A 19,590-nucleotide genomic window follows, 5' to 3' on the forward strand; every position below is an offset into this window, starting at 1 on the left:
CTGCCCATTAAGAAAAGACTCTAAGGTGATAAATGTAGAGCAATCTCTACATGTGTTGTGTCTCATTCAGGATAGCAAGGACTTGTCTTCACTTAAATACTGAGCTGCTGACAACAGGACTGATTGGTCCTAGGACCAGCCCTTTAGGAAGGGGATTCAGATCAGCAGGAAACCTAAGCATTGCTTAAGTTCCATAATGATGCAAAGTGGTCTTCTAATAACATGTCTATCATCAGGTCCATGGATGAGCTAAATTCAAACTGATACTGTCTCTGCATTACCATTCTCATTGACAACACTGGAAAATCGTGAGTGAGAACAAAAATAGGCTTTACCTTCTTAGCATGGATAAGACTTAGACACTACTGACATTTACTTCCCCATTACGTAGGCAAACATAGATGAAACATTCAAAATACAATATAAACAGTTGACTGATGCAAGAGATATGCAAATACCCTAAATATGATGGATGGAGGATCTGTTCCTGCTCATGGACATCAAGGAGAAGAACTTAATTGCAGAATATTCCTCTCTCAGCTCCTGAAGTCAAGTGCAGGTGGGCTGCTAAACACTGCTGAGAAAACAGATCCATGGTATCTCCAAGTCGGGGCTGGCTGTCATCCCCTTATTAGTGCTTTTTAGACCACAGTGGTATAAATCACCTGGACCCTTTGTTCAGACGTGTAAGAGAGATTTTGCAGTAGGAAGTGGGAGGCAGAAGAAGCTTTTTTTAACAGGGCTCATGGAGCCCCTGGCAAAGGGAAATATGCTTAAAACTATGCCTGGGCACAAGGTTTATTGGTATACTCTGGATTCTGACTATCCAAGGCTGCATTTGAAAATCTGTAGAGCCAAACTCAGTGCTGGTTCCAGATTCTGGCATAGGCAGCGGGCCAGTTAAGTTAGATGTTTTGAGCAGATTGTTTTAAAACATAGCAAAATTCTTCTACCTTTGAGAGATTGGAATGCTGTAGAACTAATTAAAAAGATACAGAAATAAAACTAATCCCAATGGAAAGCATTCCTTCCTTCCAAAACCATAGCTGGAGGTCAAAAAGAATCATTTAACTTGTTTGTAGAATTTCTACATCACATCAAATACTGGTGAGTTTTGCATATTATTATTATTTTTAATACACATGATATATTCGCATATATGAGATAACAACTACTGCTAGGAGAATATATCATGTCTTTCTTATAATGAAATGCAGTTGATAAGTTTACAATAGAAATGTAAATTCTCCTAAAAAACACAACCTTTATGTATGTGATGATATAATTCTGCTTTGATACTAAAAAGGGCACGGTAATAGAATCTGTGACTTTGGAGTGATATATTGCTGTTAAGTTAATAGGACTCCACATTCCCATTTCTAATATCAGTGTTTTTTCCCCCTTTCATTCTGTAGATGGTAAGCTGATACTACATAAACATTGTTAAAGCTATAGTTCCACGCTACAGTAATTCACTTAACTTTAACATGATTTATGGTTCTGTCAATAGAGGAGGTTGAAAATCCAGAGCTCTCATGCTTAAACATGGGTTCCATATTTAAAGTAATAATGTGCTTTTTGTGTGTGTTAGAAGCTGGAAGAATTCAACATAAAGCAGAGATAAAAATATTATAGTTCACTGCACTGTTTAAAGCATATAGTTTAATTTCATGGATACATTGGAGAGAGCAGAGAAACTGAACACATAATCTCTAAAAGCACAGGTAAAATACCTTGGTCCTACAGCACCTTCTTTTTATGTTATTTTTTTAGGGACGTATGAAATCCTATTAGTATTTTTAATGCCTTTCTTTTTTTTATTCTTTTGCTCCTTTAGATCAGCTGCTCTTGTGAGGATGAGTTTAAATGTAGGTCCACTCTGTTAATCACCCCCTGTTCTTCTTTCTGGCACTTACCCTCCAGGCATTTTGCCTCTTTAGGAGATTAAGCGACCAAGTCATCTTGTTGCTCTAACATGTCCTCACTGGAGCAACATATTAACACAATTCCTCTGCAAAAGAGCCCTCTTTAGAAGTTTGCTGCAGGGATGACAAATTAACCCAGCATGGTGTCCCACACATCTATCTCAGTACAAATTATTAGTGTAATAGAGCTTTTAGTTATGCATTTATCTAGTAATTATTGAACGGTTATACAAAACGAAGCTGAGCAATCATGGCCCTTTATGAGGCAATCTCAGTGGGTGGCCTTACAGTTAATTTAGGATAGGACTGTCTAAGCAGTTCACTCGCACACAAATTAGCTGAACAGCCTGCTCCTTTAAATATTTCCTATGTCACAGGGTAACTCTTTACAATACAACAAAGGTAGAGTTTTAATTACACGGTTCCTGACTTTTGTTTAGCTGAAGCTTTAACCATTTGCAAGCCCTTCTGCCTCTCCACCCTCGCCTGGGACATGGGAGCAAATGCAAGTCTGCGTAGGGTACGTAATAACTACTAAACCCTGACCTTGAGACCAGCTGTTAGGAAACTGTTTCCTCCAGCTTTGTATTTTTTGAAAGTGAATGAAGAGAGAAAATCGAAATCTTTGCCTACATGGTCAGCTAAAACCAGGGAAGTTCTTCCCGTATTCTGACACTCTGCCGTAGCACTGCTCTGCACCGTCGCTGGATTAGCCAATCTGTAGGTCAGCGTTACGCTATTTTCAGTTTCTATTCAACTGTCATATGCTTTCTTACCACTACAATGTGGCTGCTCTCCTCTTTTGGCTGTCTTACATTAGCATACCTACTTTTGGGGTGTCTGTACTGTAATGAACTTCCACTGCTTTGTTTTGGTCAAAATTCTCTGGAAAGTAGAAGGTTCCGTTAGTCTGGAAGCTGACAGTTTTGAGTGGCAGCCAATGCTAGTTGCATGTTACAGGTTATTACAAAATGTCCTTTTACATTGTGTAGCTCTGAAGTGAGTTAGCAGAAATTAGCACATTTATTCATTTCACGCTAGCTGATGGGACAGCTAACAGACACTGATACTTTGGTGAACCTGTAGAGAACAGAGAAGGGCACGGTTTCTTCCCAGGCATGTGACAAGGTGTTTGCCATTTTGGAACTAAAGGAGCGTGCCATTCTGCTGAGTTCCCCTGGAAGACCTGTACTGATAAAAGTCTCAAACGAAATGCTCATTATGGAGGGAAATAACAAAACAAGAACCACTCCCCTGGCTGACTTTCACCCCTTCCTCTCTTTCCGTTCACCTGCCACTTCCTTGGGTTCTTCCCTTTGTGCTGTATGTCTTGTTTCTGGTAATTGTGTTTCTCCTTCATTTTTCTTCCTAACATATCATCTCATTCTTCTTCCATTTTTTTCTTTCCTTGCCTTGTCTTGCTGCTCTTTGCCTTGTGAGATCTATGCTGCCATACTCTGTGGAAACGCATGAGTGCTCTACAGCGTAAGCTGCTGTGTGTCCCAGGTTTACAAAATCGTGGTCAATTTAACGTTTCAGCCAGCTCCAGATATAAAGTCACTAGAGTGTAAGTAGCAATACATGGAAACCTGAAACCACTTATGTAAATATTGCTGTTACTCATAGTATTTAAATCCTTCACTATCTGGTAAAAAGTTCAAGCAGGTTAATGCTGAGGAAACGTCGAAAGATGCCAGCAATACAGGATGGAAACACTGACCACCAAGAGATGTCTTGCAGGTAACAGAAGTGTGCTGCTTAGGAGACAGATCTAACGGCTTGAATTTTCAATGTTTTGAAATACAGTCTAAAACTGAGAGTGGTGCTAAAGCCACCCTATAGGTGATCAATTTACCATCTGCCAGACACTGAATCCTAACCACACTGGTCCAGAGAAGACATATGGTGCGTTCATAGAGTCATGCCCAAAAAACTGCCATCATCAAGTAAGGCTCCATGAATCACTTTGCTAGCTTATCACCAAAGAAACTTGGATCTTGCCACCATCTGTTGGAACTACTGAGGAGTCACTGAAGCATTGGCAGCCATGCGCCAGCACTCACTGCACATCTGGTCCTTTGGTCAGCCAGCTCAGATCCTCTCTGCTGGCTACTGCCCAGCTGGGCTGAGTACTGGCAGCAGCACCAGTGCAGATAAAAAACTAGTGCACAGCCTTCCACAACACAGTACAGTACAACCAATTTCATGAGAACAGAGGTTTTCCTACCCGTTCAGTGAACGAAGCACCTCATAGCAGAGAAATCCTCTTATCGATCTACTCCTCCTCCACGCAAGTTTTGTTCCCAAAATAATTCTTTATGAGTATCACTGGGAAGGGTGCTGCGTATCTTGGGCTATCCCCAGCAAAAGAAGTGCACTGTGTTCGAAAGAATGTTTGGAAGTGTTCGAAGGATTCAAGAGTACTCCTGAGAAGTTATAAATCACTGCATGTCATTGACAACACCTGACATGAATAGTCTACAGCCTCTTCGCTGTCTTTTTTGATCATGTTCTACAAATGCACCTCATATAAATATCCAAATGATCAATTTGCACATAGGAACATCAAAAGGAGAATGGACCTTCTTGTAATTGTTTAGTTGGCCCAGGGGCTTACTCTGATTGTGACCTACTTATGTCTCTCCTCTCACTGAAACTTCTCTGTGGAATGAGAAGTAAATTCTGCTCTTTTTCTGAAGACCATTCAGGATGACCTGTCATAAGCCATTTACATATTGCATATGTATCCAAAGAGAATGCAGCAAATGTATGTACTATAATATACCTATCATTTTCAAAAAAGGTACAACTAGTCACTAATGGCAGATATGAGTTGCTCAAAGGTTATATCCTCCTATATGATTGCATTACACTCCTCATGTACCTGCAAAGCTTCTCTTTCTGCTTCTTGTCCTGAAGTACACTGGAGGGAACACAATAAAGAACAAAGCTGGATTTGCAGAAAATAATCCATCTCAGTATATTACCCTTTACTAATAAAATGATTGCTGTAGAATAGAAATAAACACAGCCAATGTGTTATGAAAGAAGAATACTGAAGAGGAATGTCCAAAAAAGAACAACAGATGAAGCGTGGAACAAAAGTTTTCCAGGATGATGACACTTAAGGAACTATGGATGGATTCAGAGGATTTTCCTGAAAGTCCAGAACACTTTTTTTGGTGAACAAGCATAAAATAGAAGAAGACAATTTGAAATGATGTTGCAGAAAAACAGGTTTTGCTCAACCTATGAGAAGCCATGGTGAATAGAAACTGTGATACTTTCCTGTGGAGCTAGTAAAGACACCTCCTTCCAAACAAACAAAATTCGTGAACTGAAGTCATTGTATTGCTTTTTCGAATTCTGCCAGGTTTTGGATGTTCTTCTCACATACCCCAAGTGCACAGAAAAAGTCTTGTGGAAACAGATTGTAAGTGAGATTTAAACAAGACCTAACTAGTGATACATTTCCTTTCTAAACCACAAAAAATTTAAAAATGTAAAGGTTCTGAATAGGGGCATAAAAAGGCATTTTATGATCTGAAAAAATAAATGTAAGGTAAAACATAACAAAATGCAGAAAGTATCTGTTAACTAATTGATCAACAATTCCAACCTAAAAGGTTGAACTTCTAAAAGATTGGAAATCAGTCAGCTGATGTGCACTGAATATGATGAAAATGGAACGTTCATATTATTCACACTTATATCACCAATTATCAAAGCTTTTAAAAGAAGAAATGATATTTTTGCCGGATATCACAGATCCAAATTTCAAGGGATTTTAGATATCTGCATAGAACTTCGATCTTGAAATACCTTTTGAGGATCTAGGTGTTTGTCTCTCGGGTAATAAATAACTTTTACAGGATCAAGCACAACAAATTAACCTACATTACGAAGATTTAACGAAAAACCATGAAGTGCAATGCTGACCTCACATCTGCGTAAGGCTGGTGCAATTCCACCACTTTATGTTACACACCTGGCACTGTGCAGACAGAAAGGTTACTCCTGTTTATGCTGCTCTCAGTAAGACCACGCTAATGCCACCAGACATTTCAAAATGATTTCTAGTATAAATTGCTAGTATGTCTTTTCATGCTTTGCCATTCAATAAATTCCTTAGTAACCTCTTCTAAATGAGGTAAAATCTCATAGCAGAAAGAAACATGTCAAAACGATTCATTCTTTTTTTTCTGTGATCAAAAAGAAGATTTGCAAGATGATTCATTCGTGCATATTACTATGCCCAAGTGTGTTCCTCTTCAAGTGTGAACTGAGTATTGTTTTCAGCTTTCTAGGTTAATGCAGAAGTATCTTACAAATTTATAAGCACATCAAGACCTGGAGGACATCTCTTTTACTTGGAAGGTTGGTCAGAAGAGTACTGTGAAGAAAACCAACAAAGTATTGCAGGAACCAACTTCAATGGAGTCCACTAACAAAGTGGGTCTTCAACACACTGACACCAACAACACAAATGCTGAATGACTCGCAGAGACAGAGCAGTAGTGTTGAAAGATAGGCATGGTTCAGAAGTGAATGACGAGTCCCTGTCTCAAGCAGTTAAACTGAATCTATGGTATATATATTGATATAAGCAGAAACAGAACACTATACCCTGTCCCTTTCCCCACCCTCTTCAAATATAAACTCCGAGCCCCCAGAAAACAACATTTCCCCCTCAGGAAATGTTGAACTGTCATCAGGAGTTTTAACAACCAGCCCAGACTAGCAAAACCACACACAGTTCTTGACAACGAGAACCTCCAGGTTACGAGCTTTCGAAGCAAAGCCTCTCACTGGGTGGGTCACACGTGGCGGCTACTTTCCGTGGAAAGCCGTTGGGACACAGGGTGCTGCGGCTAACGCTTACGCTGCCTGAGGGCTCCTAGGTAAGGCCTCACCTCTGGGTCCTGTAATGACAGGTCGATGGTGCTGTGTGAAAGCCGTTCCAAGGGAGGAGGTCTGCGAAGGCGAGGGACTGCTGAAACCAGACTTCTCTGACTTCTTTAATGTAGTTGGCGATGGCATTCCTGGCAAGAATGATTGATAAGTGCAATTTAATAATGCTAGGTCATGGAACGACAGCCTATGCATTGTGAAAGTGGGTGCAGAAGCAGCTAGATAAACTTAAAGGACAAATGAAATTGAATACAACAGCGAGCTGAAAGCTCACTTTTATTTATGGTCTTTCTTGAGGAAGAAGTGGCCATGGTTTGCTCTGAGCAATGAGTACTAAAATGCAGCCATATTTTTCTTTTAAATCTGAAATATGGATAAGATGCAGCTTATTATTGCTACTGAAACCTACTCTGCTTTATTTTTAGAAATCTGTAATAGCTGGAGCATTTGGATTTTTACAGGCTTTTTATGAGTTCTGTCTTTCACTCACTGGTTTAGTAGATTATTGCAAATGGATCTTTTAAATGTGCTGCAAGACTCAAGGCACAACTAGAGAATGACGTTTTCTGAGTTCAGACTCTGCATTTCCTTACTCTGACTTCAAAGGTATTTTAAAGTAATATATTTATGTGGTTCCCTTTTACTTTCCATTTTTTTTAAAGGTGAATGGTATTTATGTCTTTATACTAGAAGCCACACTGGCATTTTTTCAGAGTTGTTATTATGCCCTTGAACTATATCAAAGGCTTCCAGTGAAAATCTGAGTTGCCATGGGTGAAACCTCTTCCATGGACAGGCAGAAATGGTGCAATGCTAATATGAGCATTATTATATTCTAAAGGAGTAACTCCTCTGGATATTGTATCAAGCCTGTGGTTTATTCAGCTTCTATGTTATACCAAAGAACTTTGTGGAAAGAATGTATCGCAATGGGCTCTTAAAATCCAAGCTTTTATGCATATGGTTTATGCCTGGATAAAGAATATTGCAGCATACAGATAAAGGATATGTGTGTGTCTGTATTATCTATAGTTTTATAGATGTTGAGGCAAACAGATGTTTTGATTAGCTGTACATACCTCTGAAAATACATCATTTTCAGTATATACACCAGACATTTTGAATATCTGTAGAGATATAGCAAAATCAAGGTGCAGGATTGTTGAGGTTTCAGGTGAAAAAGCAAAACCTCAGCTAATGTTGGAAGTTGAACTTCCACTAGCAAAATCAGTCAACCTTATTTCCAACTCTGTATTTTAAAGAAGTTAATTGCTAAAAATTGAAGAGAAAGGCCTGGACATTATTGTCTCTGGAAAATATTATTAACGTTGTATTTAATAATGCTAGTTTTATAGTCCCTGGGATGTTGACTGCAATATGCAGCAGCCTTCTTGTGCTTTATACACTGCACTGCTGGGGTCTTAATGGTTTCGGTGAATTTTGGCAATTTATATTCAGAAAGTTAAATAAAGTAAGGGAGTGGTTAGAGTTCCAGTGCTGTATTTACAATTTTCTGTCTTGAAACTGTTTGCTACAGGGGTCTTCTGTTGTGGTGGCTGTTGCCTCACAGCAAGAAAAGTTACATATGCTATTTTTTTTAAAATAAAAGTTTAGAACTGGCAGACTATTGTGCGAGAGAAATGATGGGCTGTTTTTTGCATATTGCTTTTAAAGACTTTAGGGTAGGAACCAAAGCAAATGAGTTGGTTCAGACTGGGGGTAAAGAAAGGAGGAGGCTGAACGGAGGCTTTGGAAGGGAACGGCCCAACGCAGCGTGCTGACCGGCTGCTCAAAAGGCCTGGTGGGCTGCAGCTTTGAGTCGCATTTGAGTGTCCATATTCACCACAGAGACACTCCAAAAAGTTTCGGTGCTGTTGACCCAGATGCCTGCACGATGGAGGAACCCGGGTGGTAGATACCAAATGAGCGTCACCGCCAGCTCAAACACAAAGTCAAGGGCCAAGGGCGGTAGAGGATCTCTGCCCCGTCCCGGGCTGGCCTGTGCAAGGCGCCAGGCGTGCCTCCAGGGCAGGTTGAACGCAGTGGACTCCATCCCTCTGAATGCAGAACGTCAGGGACAGAGCAAGTTTATGCACAGGGATGAGGGCACTAGGCCAGGCCTCTTGGACCTCCTCCATCTGCAGCGTTGTGCGGCACCTTGCATGGAGGCACCAGGCCCATGCCGTGCTAGGGGACGGCGCCCAGCCCGTGCGCAGAGCCAGGAGGCCTGCGTGAACGGTGACGGTGCCCCGCGTGCAAGGAACGGGGCTGTGCAAGGAATAAGGTCACTACGGCTACGCACGCTATGGTGCCACCGGGCTTGCCTGCTTTCCCCCATATCCCCTAGCTGCATCCCTACTTCAGCGTTACGGGAAATATAATAAAGCTTCTGAGAGGGTGAATAAGCTATGATTTTACCCCTCTGCTTTAAAAAATTGCTGGAGTGATCTAAACCACGGTTTGGGGAAGGGACAATTTAAAGCTGCAGCAGGTTCATGTGATTGCCTCCAGAATGCTGAAACTTGAGGAGCTTCAGCAAAAAAGCAGAGTGACCTTGAACTGTGGCAGTGCTGAGCAGTGTCATTCTCATACGGGGATGGGTTTTATACGGCTGAGACAGCCATCGTGGGATGCAAAGGGAGATTCAAATGTAACCCTGTGCTGTGAAATAGTGAACAGAAAGAAAACTTGAAGTCTGGCTAACTGGTTCCATTTTTTTTTATATTTATTTATTATCATCATTATGATTGCCATTACTAATACTACTGCTGTTATTTTTATTTCAGCATGTTTTGAAATGCCTTGGTTTCGAAACAGTCCAGCTCTACCATGTTTTTATTTTGTTTGAGGTTTGTAATGACACATTTTATCGTGAGTGATCACATCCATCAGATCTCAAGAAAAAAATGGCTGCTTCTTAGTTCAGAAGAATATGCAAACAGGAGCTTAATTACTTCACTTAATATTGACCAAGAGAAAGAATAAGACGAGCTTGCCAGCTCATTTCCAAAGCATGTTTTGTCCTTTAAGAGGGAAGGGTATGACAGAAAGTTAGGCAGTGCAAAGCAATTAGCATCATTCACATATTATGGTGCGCTAGCATGGTGCTCTAGCAGCAAAATTCAAACATTCTTTGAATGGGTTAATAAAAGAAGAAATACAGTCTGCATGCAAGAAAAAGGTTTCCAAGAACAAGCCAAAATATGTCCCATTCTTCTAAATTTATCACAGCCATGTCACATTATCCTTGAGACTGCCAGGAATGTCAATTTTTTTTGCAATTTTAAAAAAATATCTCATTTAGCACCATATGTTTGGTTAATGTGCCTGATATATCCTGCGTATTCTTTAGTCCATCCCTTTCTAATACTCATTTTCATGTTTTCCCCCTTGCTAAGCCATATGTTACAACGCTGGCCACTCTGATGAAGCTCCTTCCGGGAGACGAAAGCGAAAGCAAGGGAACTCGGGCTTAATCACCCAGAAAAATTTAAATGCGATCCTACAAGTCGCACCCGGAGGCAAGCAACCTCAGCACTCCAGTTAGCACGGCAGGTGCCCGCAGCCCAGGAAAATCAGGCCACCTCCCCGGCAGCAGGTTGGATATTAACGGCGCTGAGGCTCGAGCTAAGATGGATGGCTAAATATGGAATTAGGTGGGTAATTGCTGGCACCCATGTAGGAGACTCTGGGCCAGTTTTAAAGGTCTTCTGTTTCATACCTAATGAGTTTTAACGCCTTTAGTGGTCCCCAGGCCTCAGCTTCCCCTCCTGTGTTGCTCAGGGATGCAGGAAATTAAAAAGTTAAGGCTGAAGCTAGCCCGGGCAGAGCCGCTGCCTTGCACGGCTTTCCTCGGCATCGCTCCGCGCGACTGCTGCGCACGCCACGCCGACCGCGGCATCCCGCTCGGCCCCCGCGTAAGGGCTGCTGCCAGCTCAGCGGGACACCTCCGAGCCGCGGCTCGCCCCGGCGTCCTCGCCGGAGCAGGGCAGCAGCAAATTACAATATCCCCGCACGGCCTCAGCTGCGCTGGCCGGTGGCGAGGGCCGGGAGCCAAGGATCCTCCCCGTTGCCTGCCTCCTTCCATCCATCTGCTGCGAGCAAGGAACGAGCCCCAACAGCCAGAGCGCAGCGGCTGGGCAGCCCAGGTGGGGTTTAAAAGCGTTTTTTGCTCTTCTGTAGGTAGGGCTGCTGTCCAAATCCCAGGCACACCTGGCGTTTTTAGGAAACACGGATTTCGTAATTTGGGCCCGATTCTCCTCTGAATGCTACTTAGAGGGTAACGGGAGAAAATCAGGCTGAGCCTATTTGCATCCTATGGCAGCTTTTAACTACAGAATACATGGAAAAGTTAATTGCTAAATAAAAAGGAAAATAAAGGGATTTTGTAGCACAAAACACAGTCTGAGTGGTTGTGTTACTTTAACTTACTGTACTTGTATGCATGTGATAGCATAAATAGATATATGCCAAACATATATGGTCTTAGCCTGCTCCCGTTAACATGAATCAGGGTTTTTCCACTGGACAGAGGGAGCCAGATCAAAGACCATGATGGTGCTAAATGGAACAAGATGTATATTCTCATATTTTATTTTCCAAAAGGAAATATTAATTTGACATTGGTTTTCCAGTTGAAAAGAATTTTAATTGCAGTACACAATAAGCAGAAAATTCAGACAACAATAATCTTGAAACTGTTAGCAGCATTATATTTCTATCAAGGAATCCGTGTGCCTTTTCAACATTAGAGCTTTCTGAATTTTCATTAATTTGGCATTTCCCTAAACACACAAGTTATTTTGTTCATTCCACATCATGCATCACACCCTTCTGCTCAATGCATAATGCAAGCGTAAATGGGATCCTTGTCCTTGAGAGACTCTGGTCACTGGAGCCATTGTATGGATGCTGAAGTCCCGCAGTAAGACTTTCCAAAACTCTGCACTTCGCAAACCTCCAGCCCAGGTTTAATCAAGGAATTCACAGGAATACGTCATGTTCCTCATCTTCTAAGGGGCACTGGAGCATTGGGATGTTTTTAGTTCCTCTACCTCCTAATGCTTGCCAGTACTAGAAATGCACCACATAATAGTCCTCCTTGAGTACAGCTAAAGATCTTCAAATTTTCATGTATGAGGCTGGTATTTTTTTAAATGGACCAGAGAGTGATGTGTGAAAACTGAATGCACAAAATCCTTCCCAGAATAAATAAATATCTATTAACCTACTTTCCTATGCACCTTACTCACAGTGGCACTGAAATTAGGATTAACTTCGATGAGGTGAGTGGAGGCACAGCAGCGTAAGAGGAGAACAACTCCCTCTCTCTCCAGATCCGTATCTACACCTACATATCCATCCAATTTCACTCTTGAATCGCTAGCGTTCTTCTGACTGCACACATCTTAAACAATAACTCCATATCGTTAGTCACATGGGTAGTCCAGCTAATATTCGCCTCCAAAGACGACTTTTGGATAATTACCCCAATATTCCCAGTAGCTTTCTGTCACTAGAGTCTTGATGGAGATTTCGGATCAAAAGCTATGAATGAAATATGGTTTGGCTCTTCATTCTCAAGGGATGCTATAAAAAGGAATCAAGGAAGCTCAAATATTACCAGGTGGACAGGGACCACAACAACATAAAGAACAAATAGATGATGCAGAAAAACAAGTTGGCTGTTGAAGAAAAAACCTGGTACATAAAAAGGATTTTCAAGGAATTTTCACTCTTCTGTGGAAATTATTCCAGCAGTATCACTGAAATCAGGATCAGCAGAAGCGCTTATCAGCTGCTTTTTTTTCTGGGGAAATCTTAACTTGTCCTCTAAGTTTCTTAAAATTTGGATGGCTACAGTGCTGTCAATCAGACTAACTCTGTTTTACGTATTGCTGAGTAAACTTTATCTGTCATCCCCTGAGCTACGACCACACTAACTGCTATCCGCCAGTTTCTCTATGAGTCATTCCAGGATACACAAAATACAACACACGTGGAAATTCACTGATCTTGAAGAAATGCTCCTGATTTTCTACATTTTGAATGTACTTGGGATGCATTCGCTCCCCTGGTCACGTTCAGAGTTACCAAGATCAATGATTAACTACCTGCCAATGAGCACCTCACTTCACAACACAAAATCCAGCTTAATGAACAGTGATTTCTACAGAAGTAAAATGAAAGCTGCCCGTCTATCCACTTATCAAACTGCTGCATATGCATCACCAGCACACATAACCGGCTTCCTCAGAACTCGACATCTGAGAGACCATCGGGGAAACAGCGCTAATCTATCAGTCCCCATCAACATCACACCACAGGTGACTGCCAGATACTTAAGAAGCTATCCAAAAGCAATGTCACAACTCTTTTTCAAGACACTACAAAAGCAATGTTCCAAATAAAATAAAGCAAATGCACGTACAAGTAAATGAGCCAAAGAACTTAATAAAAAGAGATTGATTAAAATGAGGACCAGAATGTTCAAAAAAGGACTAAGAGAGAAAGGTGCCAAAGGCACATTAAATGGATTCAATGGCTTTAGGTTTTAAATGCTTTTGGACTTCTCAGCAACTTTTAGCCAAAAAATGACAATTCAAGTAAGAATCAAAATTATGATTCCACTTAAGATAGAGAAGGTTGAAATTTCTACTTTGTAAATGAGTACTGCTCCCTTTACAAAGGAGAAGTATCGGCTTATACCAAGGGAAAATCTTGTCTACAGAATTTTAAAAGTGAGGGACACAAAAAGCATCACTAGTTTAAAACCCTACCCCACTAATGTCTGCCTCTATTTTTCTGGTGCAGTGTTGCCATACAATATGTTTTCTGTTTGCAGCTATGTGCACAGTATCATCCGGATTGGTTTAGCTCTCGTAAGTTAGCCTTCCTTCCTGTTTCGCTGTCCAAGTGATTCTTTTATTCCCAAATAAACTGGTACTCAACATATTACCAATTTCCTCATAATATAATTGCATGTGAATTTTATTTTTGAAAACTTTAATGAGAAATGTAATACATAGCAAAGTGACAGCTAAATTTTCTCTCTGATTTAATGTTAGTTTCAATATCATTTTGCATTGTACAAATATATAATCAGAATAAAAAATGTCTTCTAATGATGTCTTTAAACATCTAGTCATTTAAAATTCATGATTATGTTTGTTTCTTTGCAAATGTTATTTGAGAGTTTTTCAGTATACTTGGCAGGGACAAACTGCAGCCATCCATAGGAGAATACACCTTTATGTGGGTGCTTTAGGGATGGAACATCTATAGCTGTAAGGCAAAAAATGCCATCATAAATTTGGATGGCATTTACAAAGCCCTCAAAAAGTCTTTGCATATGATTATAGCTGAGGTATGATATTTTTGCAAGTAAAAGACCCAGAATAGATTTATGTTTCAACTATATCTTCCTGAGATGCATACGGATGCTAAATTGCAAGTGATACTAAAGGGAATTTTAGTAACTGAAGAGGGTGGAGTCGAATTTTCTATTTTTTAAAATTGTCTCAGAATTCATTTGCTCATTTTTCGAATGCCATCGAAAGAGCACTGGCTATCCAGGCTACATATAACAATGATGGCTACCAAATGCCAAAGCCATGAGATGGAGATGGGTAAATATGCAGATTTTTTAGACCTGTGACCTCAGTTATTGCATGATAATGTTTTTAAATGACTTTTATGATGACAAGACTAAGTTTGGTATTAATTTTGTTTTTGAAGACTTAATCGGTATACACAGCCATTGAACGTATATTTTAATTAATAAAAGAGCTGTAGACAGAATTGAAAATAACTTAGGTAATTTAAAATGTACTGTGAAGTCACATGATTTCTGCACAATTTGAGGCAAAGAGTTTCTATATTATTCCAAAGAAAGAAATAAAGAGTTGCAAACTGAACTCGTGCAGCATAGCAAACCAGAATGGATTTTTAATTTGACAGGTCAAGAGTGTACTCATGGAACTGTTATGTACTGCTATCCAGTGGTTCTTGGTATTTTTACCATATGACTACCTAGGCTTGACAGTCACAGGACTGAACAAGTCACCTCCTTTCTACATAACACATAAAATAATTTATTGCTAACCTACAGCTGCTGTGCTCTTTTACTAGAAAGTGTCCATTCCCAGTTGTACACTGGAACGACACTGGAACTGCCATGGGGCGCTGCCTGGAAAGACTTGGCATCTGCCAGCCAGCAAAAACGTACACCGCCTTCCCACAGATCACTTCTCCGGTAGGTGATTATCAGAGAGGCAGGACCACCTTCATTTTTTGGCATTCCCAATGGTTTTAAGATTCTGGGAGGAACTAAGAATCCCCCTGGAAAACCCAACATTCCCCTTTGCAGAGCACAGCAGTTTGGCTTCGGCTTCATTTCCAAAGCAGATGTGTACGATCATACGGCCTTCAGGTCTGCTTTCGTGACCTGCCCAACACCTCTCAGTCATCTCAGAACAATTTAAAACATGTGTGACAGAGAGGTAGAGACCTCACAGGTAAAAGTCTCTACAAGCTTCACGAAAACAGGCATGGGAAGAGCAGAGGTATCATGTAAGCTCTCGCCTTACTAGACACCGGAGAACCCACACAAGAGGGACACCTGGTTCATCCCCCCCCAACCAACCCAAACGTCTAGGCACCGAGAACAAGAGCATTGGCATTGTTTGAATAAGCACACCCACCATGTAGTGCTCCGCGGTGGTCGGGGTTTCTTAGATATCCTAATTTTATAAAAGAAAGTAAAAGAAGAAAAAAGAAACAAGGTGAGAGAGAACACTATCATATTTTGTAGCAAGCAGGATACTGTGTGAAATCTTGGCCCAGTGAAGTGATAAAGGGGAAGCTCTCAGTTTGCTTAAGGGAAAACTTATGTGCAAATGGCAAAATTACCAAAACACCACATTGCAGAAAATGGGTGCATTTAGGTTCAATTAAACTGTAAAAATGAAAACGGCACTTTAGCTTAGAAAAATGAAGGGCGAGAGGGAGCTATCAGAAGTAACTTTACAAGGTTTGTATGCATGAGGATGCTGCTTCACTGGACCAAGAAAGCTACAGTATGGGACAGGCTTTTTCTTTCATTAGACACTTTGCTACATAGCTTTGCAGAACCTCAGAAACTGCCGCTCGGGCATTATGAAATATGCCTACATAACTCGATCTTACGATCTTAGGAACACAGAAAAATAGCCATGCCAAATCAGATTAAAAGGGTCTACCTAGCCCAGGATCCTGTCTCTGACCGTGGTTACTAATGGATGCCTAGAAAGGAGTAGAAGTCTAGGGAAAGCATACAGCGATAATTCCCAGGAATACTCTCCCAGCCTCCAATGATTTGTGACTTCTAAGACAGCGTTGGTATCATGGTATCGAAGATACTCTAATTCAAACGTACAGATTTACCCCCCGCTTTTGGATTTCTACCCCAATGAGATTTCCACGAGTCACATAAAAAGGTTTCAGTTTGGTGCTGGCAAGTCCAATGTTCTTGCCACTAACTCTGCATGAGCCAACAGCTTTCAAGCCCAATGATGCTATGTGTATAAGAGCATCCAACACTACTTCCTATGTAAAGAAAGTGACGTTTGTGCTGAGGTGCTCTAAGTGTATATACTTCGGGAAGTATTTTTTTCTTTTTCTTAAGCAAGAATCTGGCTGCAAATTGATATTAACATTTTTCAGTATATGTGTAAAACACATGTTTCAGAAGAATAGAAGAGAGAAACTGTCACTCACTGGGAAGCTTTAGAGCTATCTGGCTCCCTGGGAAACTGCATGCAACTATTCTGGTGTCCAAGGGTTTGACCAGTGAGTTTCCTCTTCCTGCAAAGAATGAATGCAGAAGTAACAGAGAGTCTGAGGGGGTAGCTTTTAGCAAATGGCTAAAGATACGCCTATCCTGCCCACTTCAGCAGGTTGGAAGCAGGTGGTGGTGGAAGAAAGAGGGCAGGAGAGGAGAAACGCCTGCCTTCCCCTCCCAGCAGGGGACCAGGCTGGGAGAGACTCGCAGGCGCGCGGTCCCTCGGCGACGCTGCACCGATCCGCAGCGGTGCCGGCAGGGCACGGCGGCGCCGGCGCTGCGCCCCAGCGCCAGGGCGTTCTGCCCCGGTTATCCGGGCTCCCGCTGCGGCTCCCCGTCGCGCCGGAGCAGGGCTTGCCGGCACGCTGCGAGCCAAACCTAACGCGTGGGGCTTATCCTCAGTAACGTCGGTACGAGCTACGTATCAAAATCCCGCAGGCCTAGGCAGGGAAAGCGACTTCTTAAACATCAAGCTTATTTTACTATTCACCTTTCAGGGGAGTTTTCTGAAGCATTAATTCTCTAATTGAATTGGTACCTACATGACATTTTAAATTCATTTCTAAAAGGAAGCAGTAGACACAGGGGTCTATAAAAAAAGCTTATCCTTTCATTTTTGATGGCATATTGACTTTATAAGAGTCAAAAGGCACAGCTGATGTATTAGGGAGTCCCTATAACTTTACTTAAAGCCAAAATTAGAAAGTGATCGAAAAGTTTTATAGAGAGCAGAAATATAATTTTAAGCCTCTTAAAATTGCCTGAACTGTGAAATCAAGTAATGAACACTAGAAAAGGGTTTGTCAGCTGGAATCAAAGCTTGGACTAGTCAGCATTTTCTTCCCAAACCTTATTATGGCAAAGATTTTTCATCTCTGCACTCTGTTCATCCCGGCAAATAAACCGCCCTGACCTCCACCTGTTACTTGGTGAAGTCTGCTGTCATCTTTGACTAAACCCTGTTCTTTCCCTTCAAAGCCCCCTGCCCCACTGAGAAGGTGGGAAGATACGGCTGTGCACTGATTCGAGTGGATACCAGCTCACAACCAGACAGCGCTTCGCAGGACAAATTACAAGCAACGGAGGAGGAAAAAAATGTAGTGCCAATGAATTCTGGAAGGGGGCAACATTTTTCATCAATTTAACAATGAGATTTTCATAGAAAGAAGGGTTTTTGTGTGAGCGTGTGTGTGATGTTACGAACTAGCATTTAAGGCAAGGAACATTTTGCTTATGCCGTAACAACGAACCTGCTCTAACAGCACGGATGGAGAACTGAAGGCACATCATCCCGTTAGAACATAATGAAAGCGATTTGTGTTTCTTTGATATTGCATAAGCTGAATGCATTAACTGTTTCAAAGAGGTGCCGCTCCAAACGTGTGTAGTTTCCTAGACTTAGAAACAAGTCATGGCTGTAGAGTATAACATTGCTAAATAAAAAATACATATATTATGGAACACAGAACAGCAAGATATGTCATGAGGAAAACTGTATTGCTATAGTAGTCATTTTTTCAAATATATCATCATGACAAAACCATGCAAGAAGCTTTCTAATACAAAGACATATCAGAAAAAGCCATTTCATATAAAGTTGAACTTCTCTGGGTGATTAATGCTACGTTCAACAAAGGAGACAGTGTCTGTCTAATTACATTAAATACTTATCTTCTAGGGATTGGCAGGGTGTTTCTGCTCAATGTCACTTTTCATGACAATGTAATGATAGATCCGTTTACTTACCAGTGCCATTAGCAAAAATTGTACTGTTTTCTCAACTGCCCTCATATCACAAAAATATTTGATTAACACACTGTAGCTTATCTAATACTCTAAGCAACATATTCTGCATAGTTTTCTCTCTATTAACAGAACAAGATTACAGCTTGTAAAATTTTTATTGCACTCACACAAAAATAAATGAATAACGTGCGATATACTTGGAGTATCTTTCCAGTTCACAAAACAGGTTTATGTAACTTATAATTTTAACTTAGAATAAGATTTTGGGGGAAACAAGTAACAAGCAAGCAAAGGAGGTAGTCTGGTGCCCTGCTTCCCATCCTGCCTTTTGTTATTATTTCCTTTTCATTTAGGCATATCTTTCGAAACTTTCAGTAGCTTAGGAAAAAAGGGAAAGAAAGGGAAAAAAAAAGCTTTCATTCTTTTGCTGCAAAAGACTGTGATGTAACATCCTAGCGGTATAGATCAGCTACCTCGGATTTACTAACAAGGTTAAACTGCTGTCTGTTTGCCTCAGCACTCCTCATAATTCACTTTTTTAATGGCTGGACAGGACAAGTCAGCAACGCATGGCACAGATCGGCCTAGAAACAGGGCAAGGCAGCGTACGACGGTGCCCGCTTCGAGACGGGCTCCGTCCCGCCGGACGGTCGCAGCAGAAGTCCGTGGCAGCAGCTGCGATGCTTCAAGTCTGCTCACAAACCCTTTGAGGGGTAGATTTCTATTTGTAAAGAAACGCCAGCCGCGAGGAGGAGGCGTCCGCTGCCGGCTCCGGGTTTCCTATCGCGTTTCCGCGTGTCGAAGAAGAACTAAAACCCCAGCAATGGCCCAAACAAAGGCACAAAAGACGGGCTCCCCGGCTCCCAGCCCCGCGTCTCGATCGAACACGTGCAGCCGCCGGCCCGCCGAAGCGCGCCGCTGCCCGGCCGGGGTTTTGGAAGCACCCGATACGGAAAAGGCCCCTGAACAAGCCAGATGGTACTTGGAGCTGGCAGCGGAAAGTAGGAGACAGCCAAAAACATTACAGCATTCCCCCAAGAGGCCAGCAAATCGATTTTTAGCCATCTTTCTTTTTTTCTTTTTAAAGCGATGCTATGAATGTAAAAAAGTAACGTTTCTACCCATTTTTAAGTCAGTAATTTTATGAACAACATGCTTAAGAAGGCCACAACTGGAAGGGATGAGAAA

At 41.5% G+C, this 19,590-nt stretch overlaps 1 protein-coding gene across 9 annotated transcripts in view; it reads right to left on the minus strand.

Moving 5' to 3' along the window:
- Positions 1 to 19,590, minus strand: part of NFIA (nuclear factor I A) — a 234,484-nt gene that overhangs the window by 38,115 nt on the left and 176,779 nt on the right. For 3 of the 9 annotated variants that reach the window (XM_062582116.1, XM_062582107.1, XM_062582108.1), the window contains exons 7-9: positions 16,593 to 16,679; positions 15,539 to 15,577; positions 6,839 to 6,967 (exon numbers count right to left, since the gene is read on the minus strand). The exons of 3 other annotated variants lie outside the window; for them this stretch is intronic. In XM_062582116.1, the coding sequence (XP_062438100.1) occupies positions 6,839 to 6,967; positions 15,539 to 15,577; positions 16,593 to 16,679 (255 nt within the window). The remainder of the gene's footprint in view (positions 1 to 6,838; positions 6,968 to 15,538; positions 15,578 to 16,592; positions 16,680 to 19,590) is intronic. 3 more of the 9 variants (XM_062582112.1, XM_062582110.1, XM_062582109.1) reach the window with 2 other exon arrangements.

This window comes from Rhea pennata, chromosome 8 (genome assembly GCF_028389875.1).
Source record: "Rhea pennata isolate bPtePen1 chromosome 8, bPtePen1.pri, whole genome shotgun sequence".
Classification (NCBI taxonomy): Eukaryota; Metazoa; Chordata; class Aves; order Rheiformes; family Rheidae; genus Rhea; species Rhea pennata.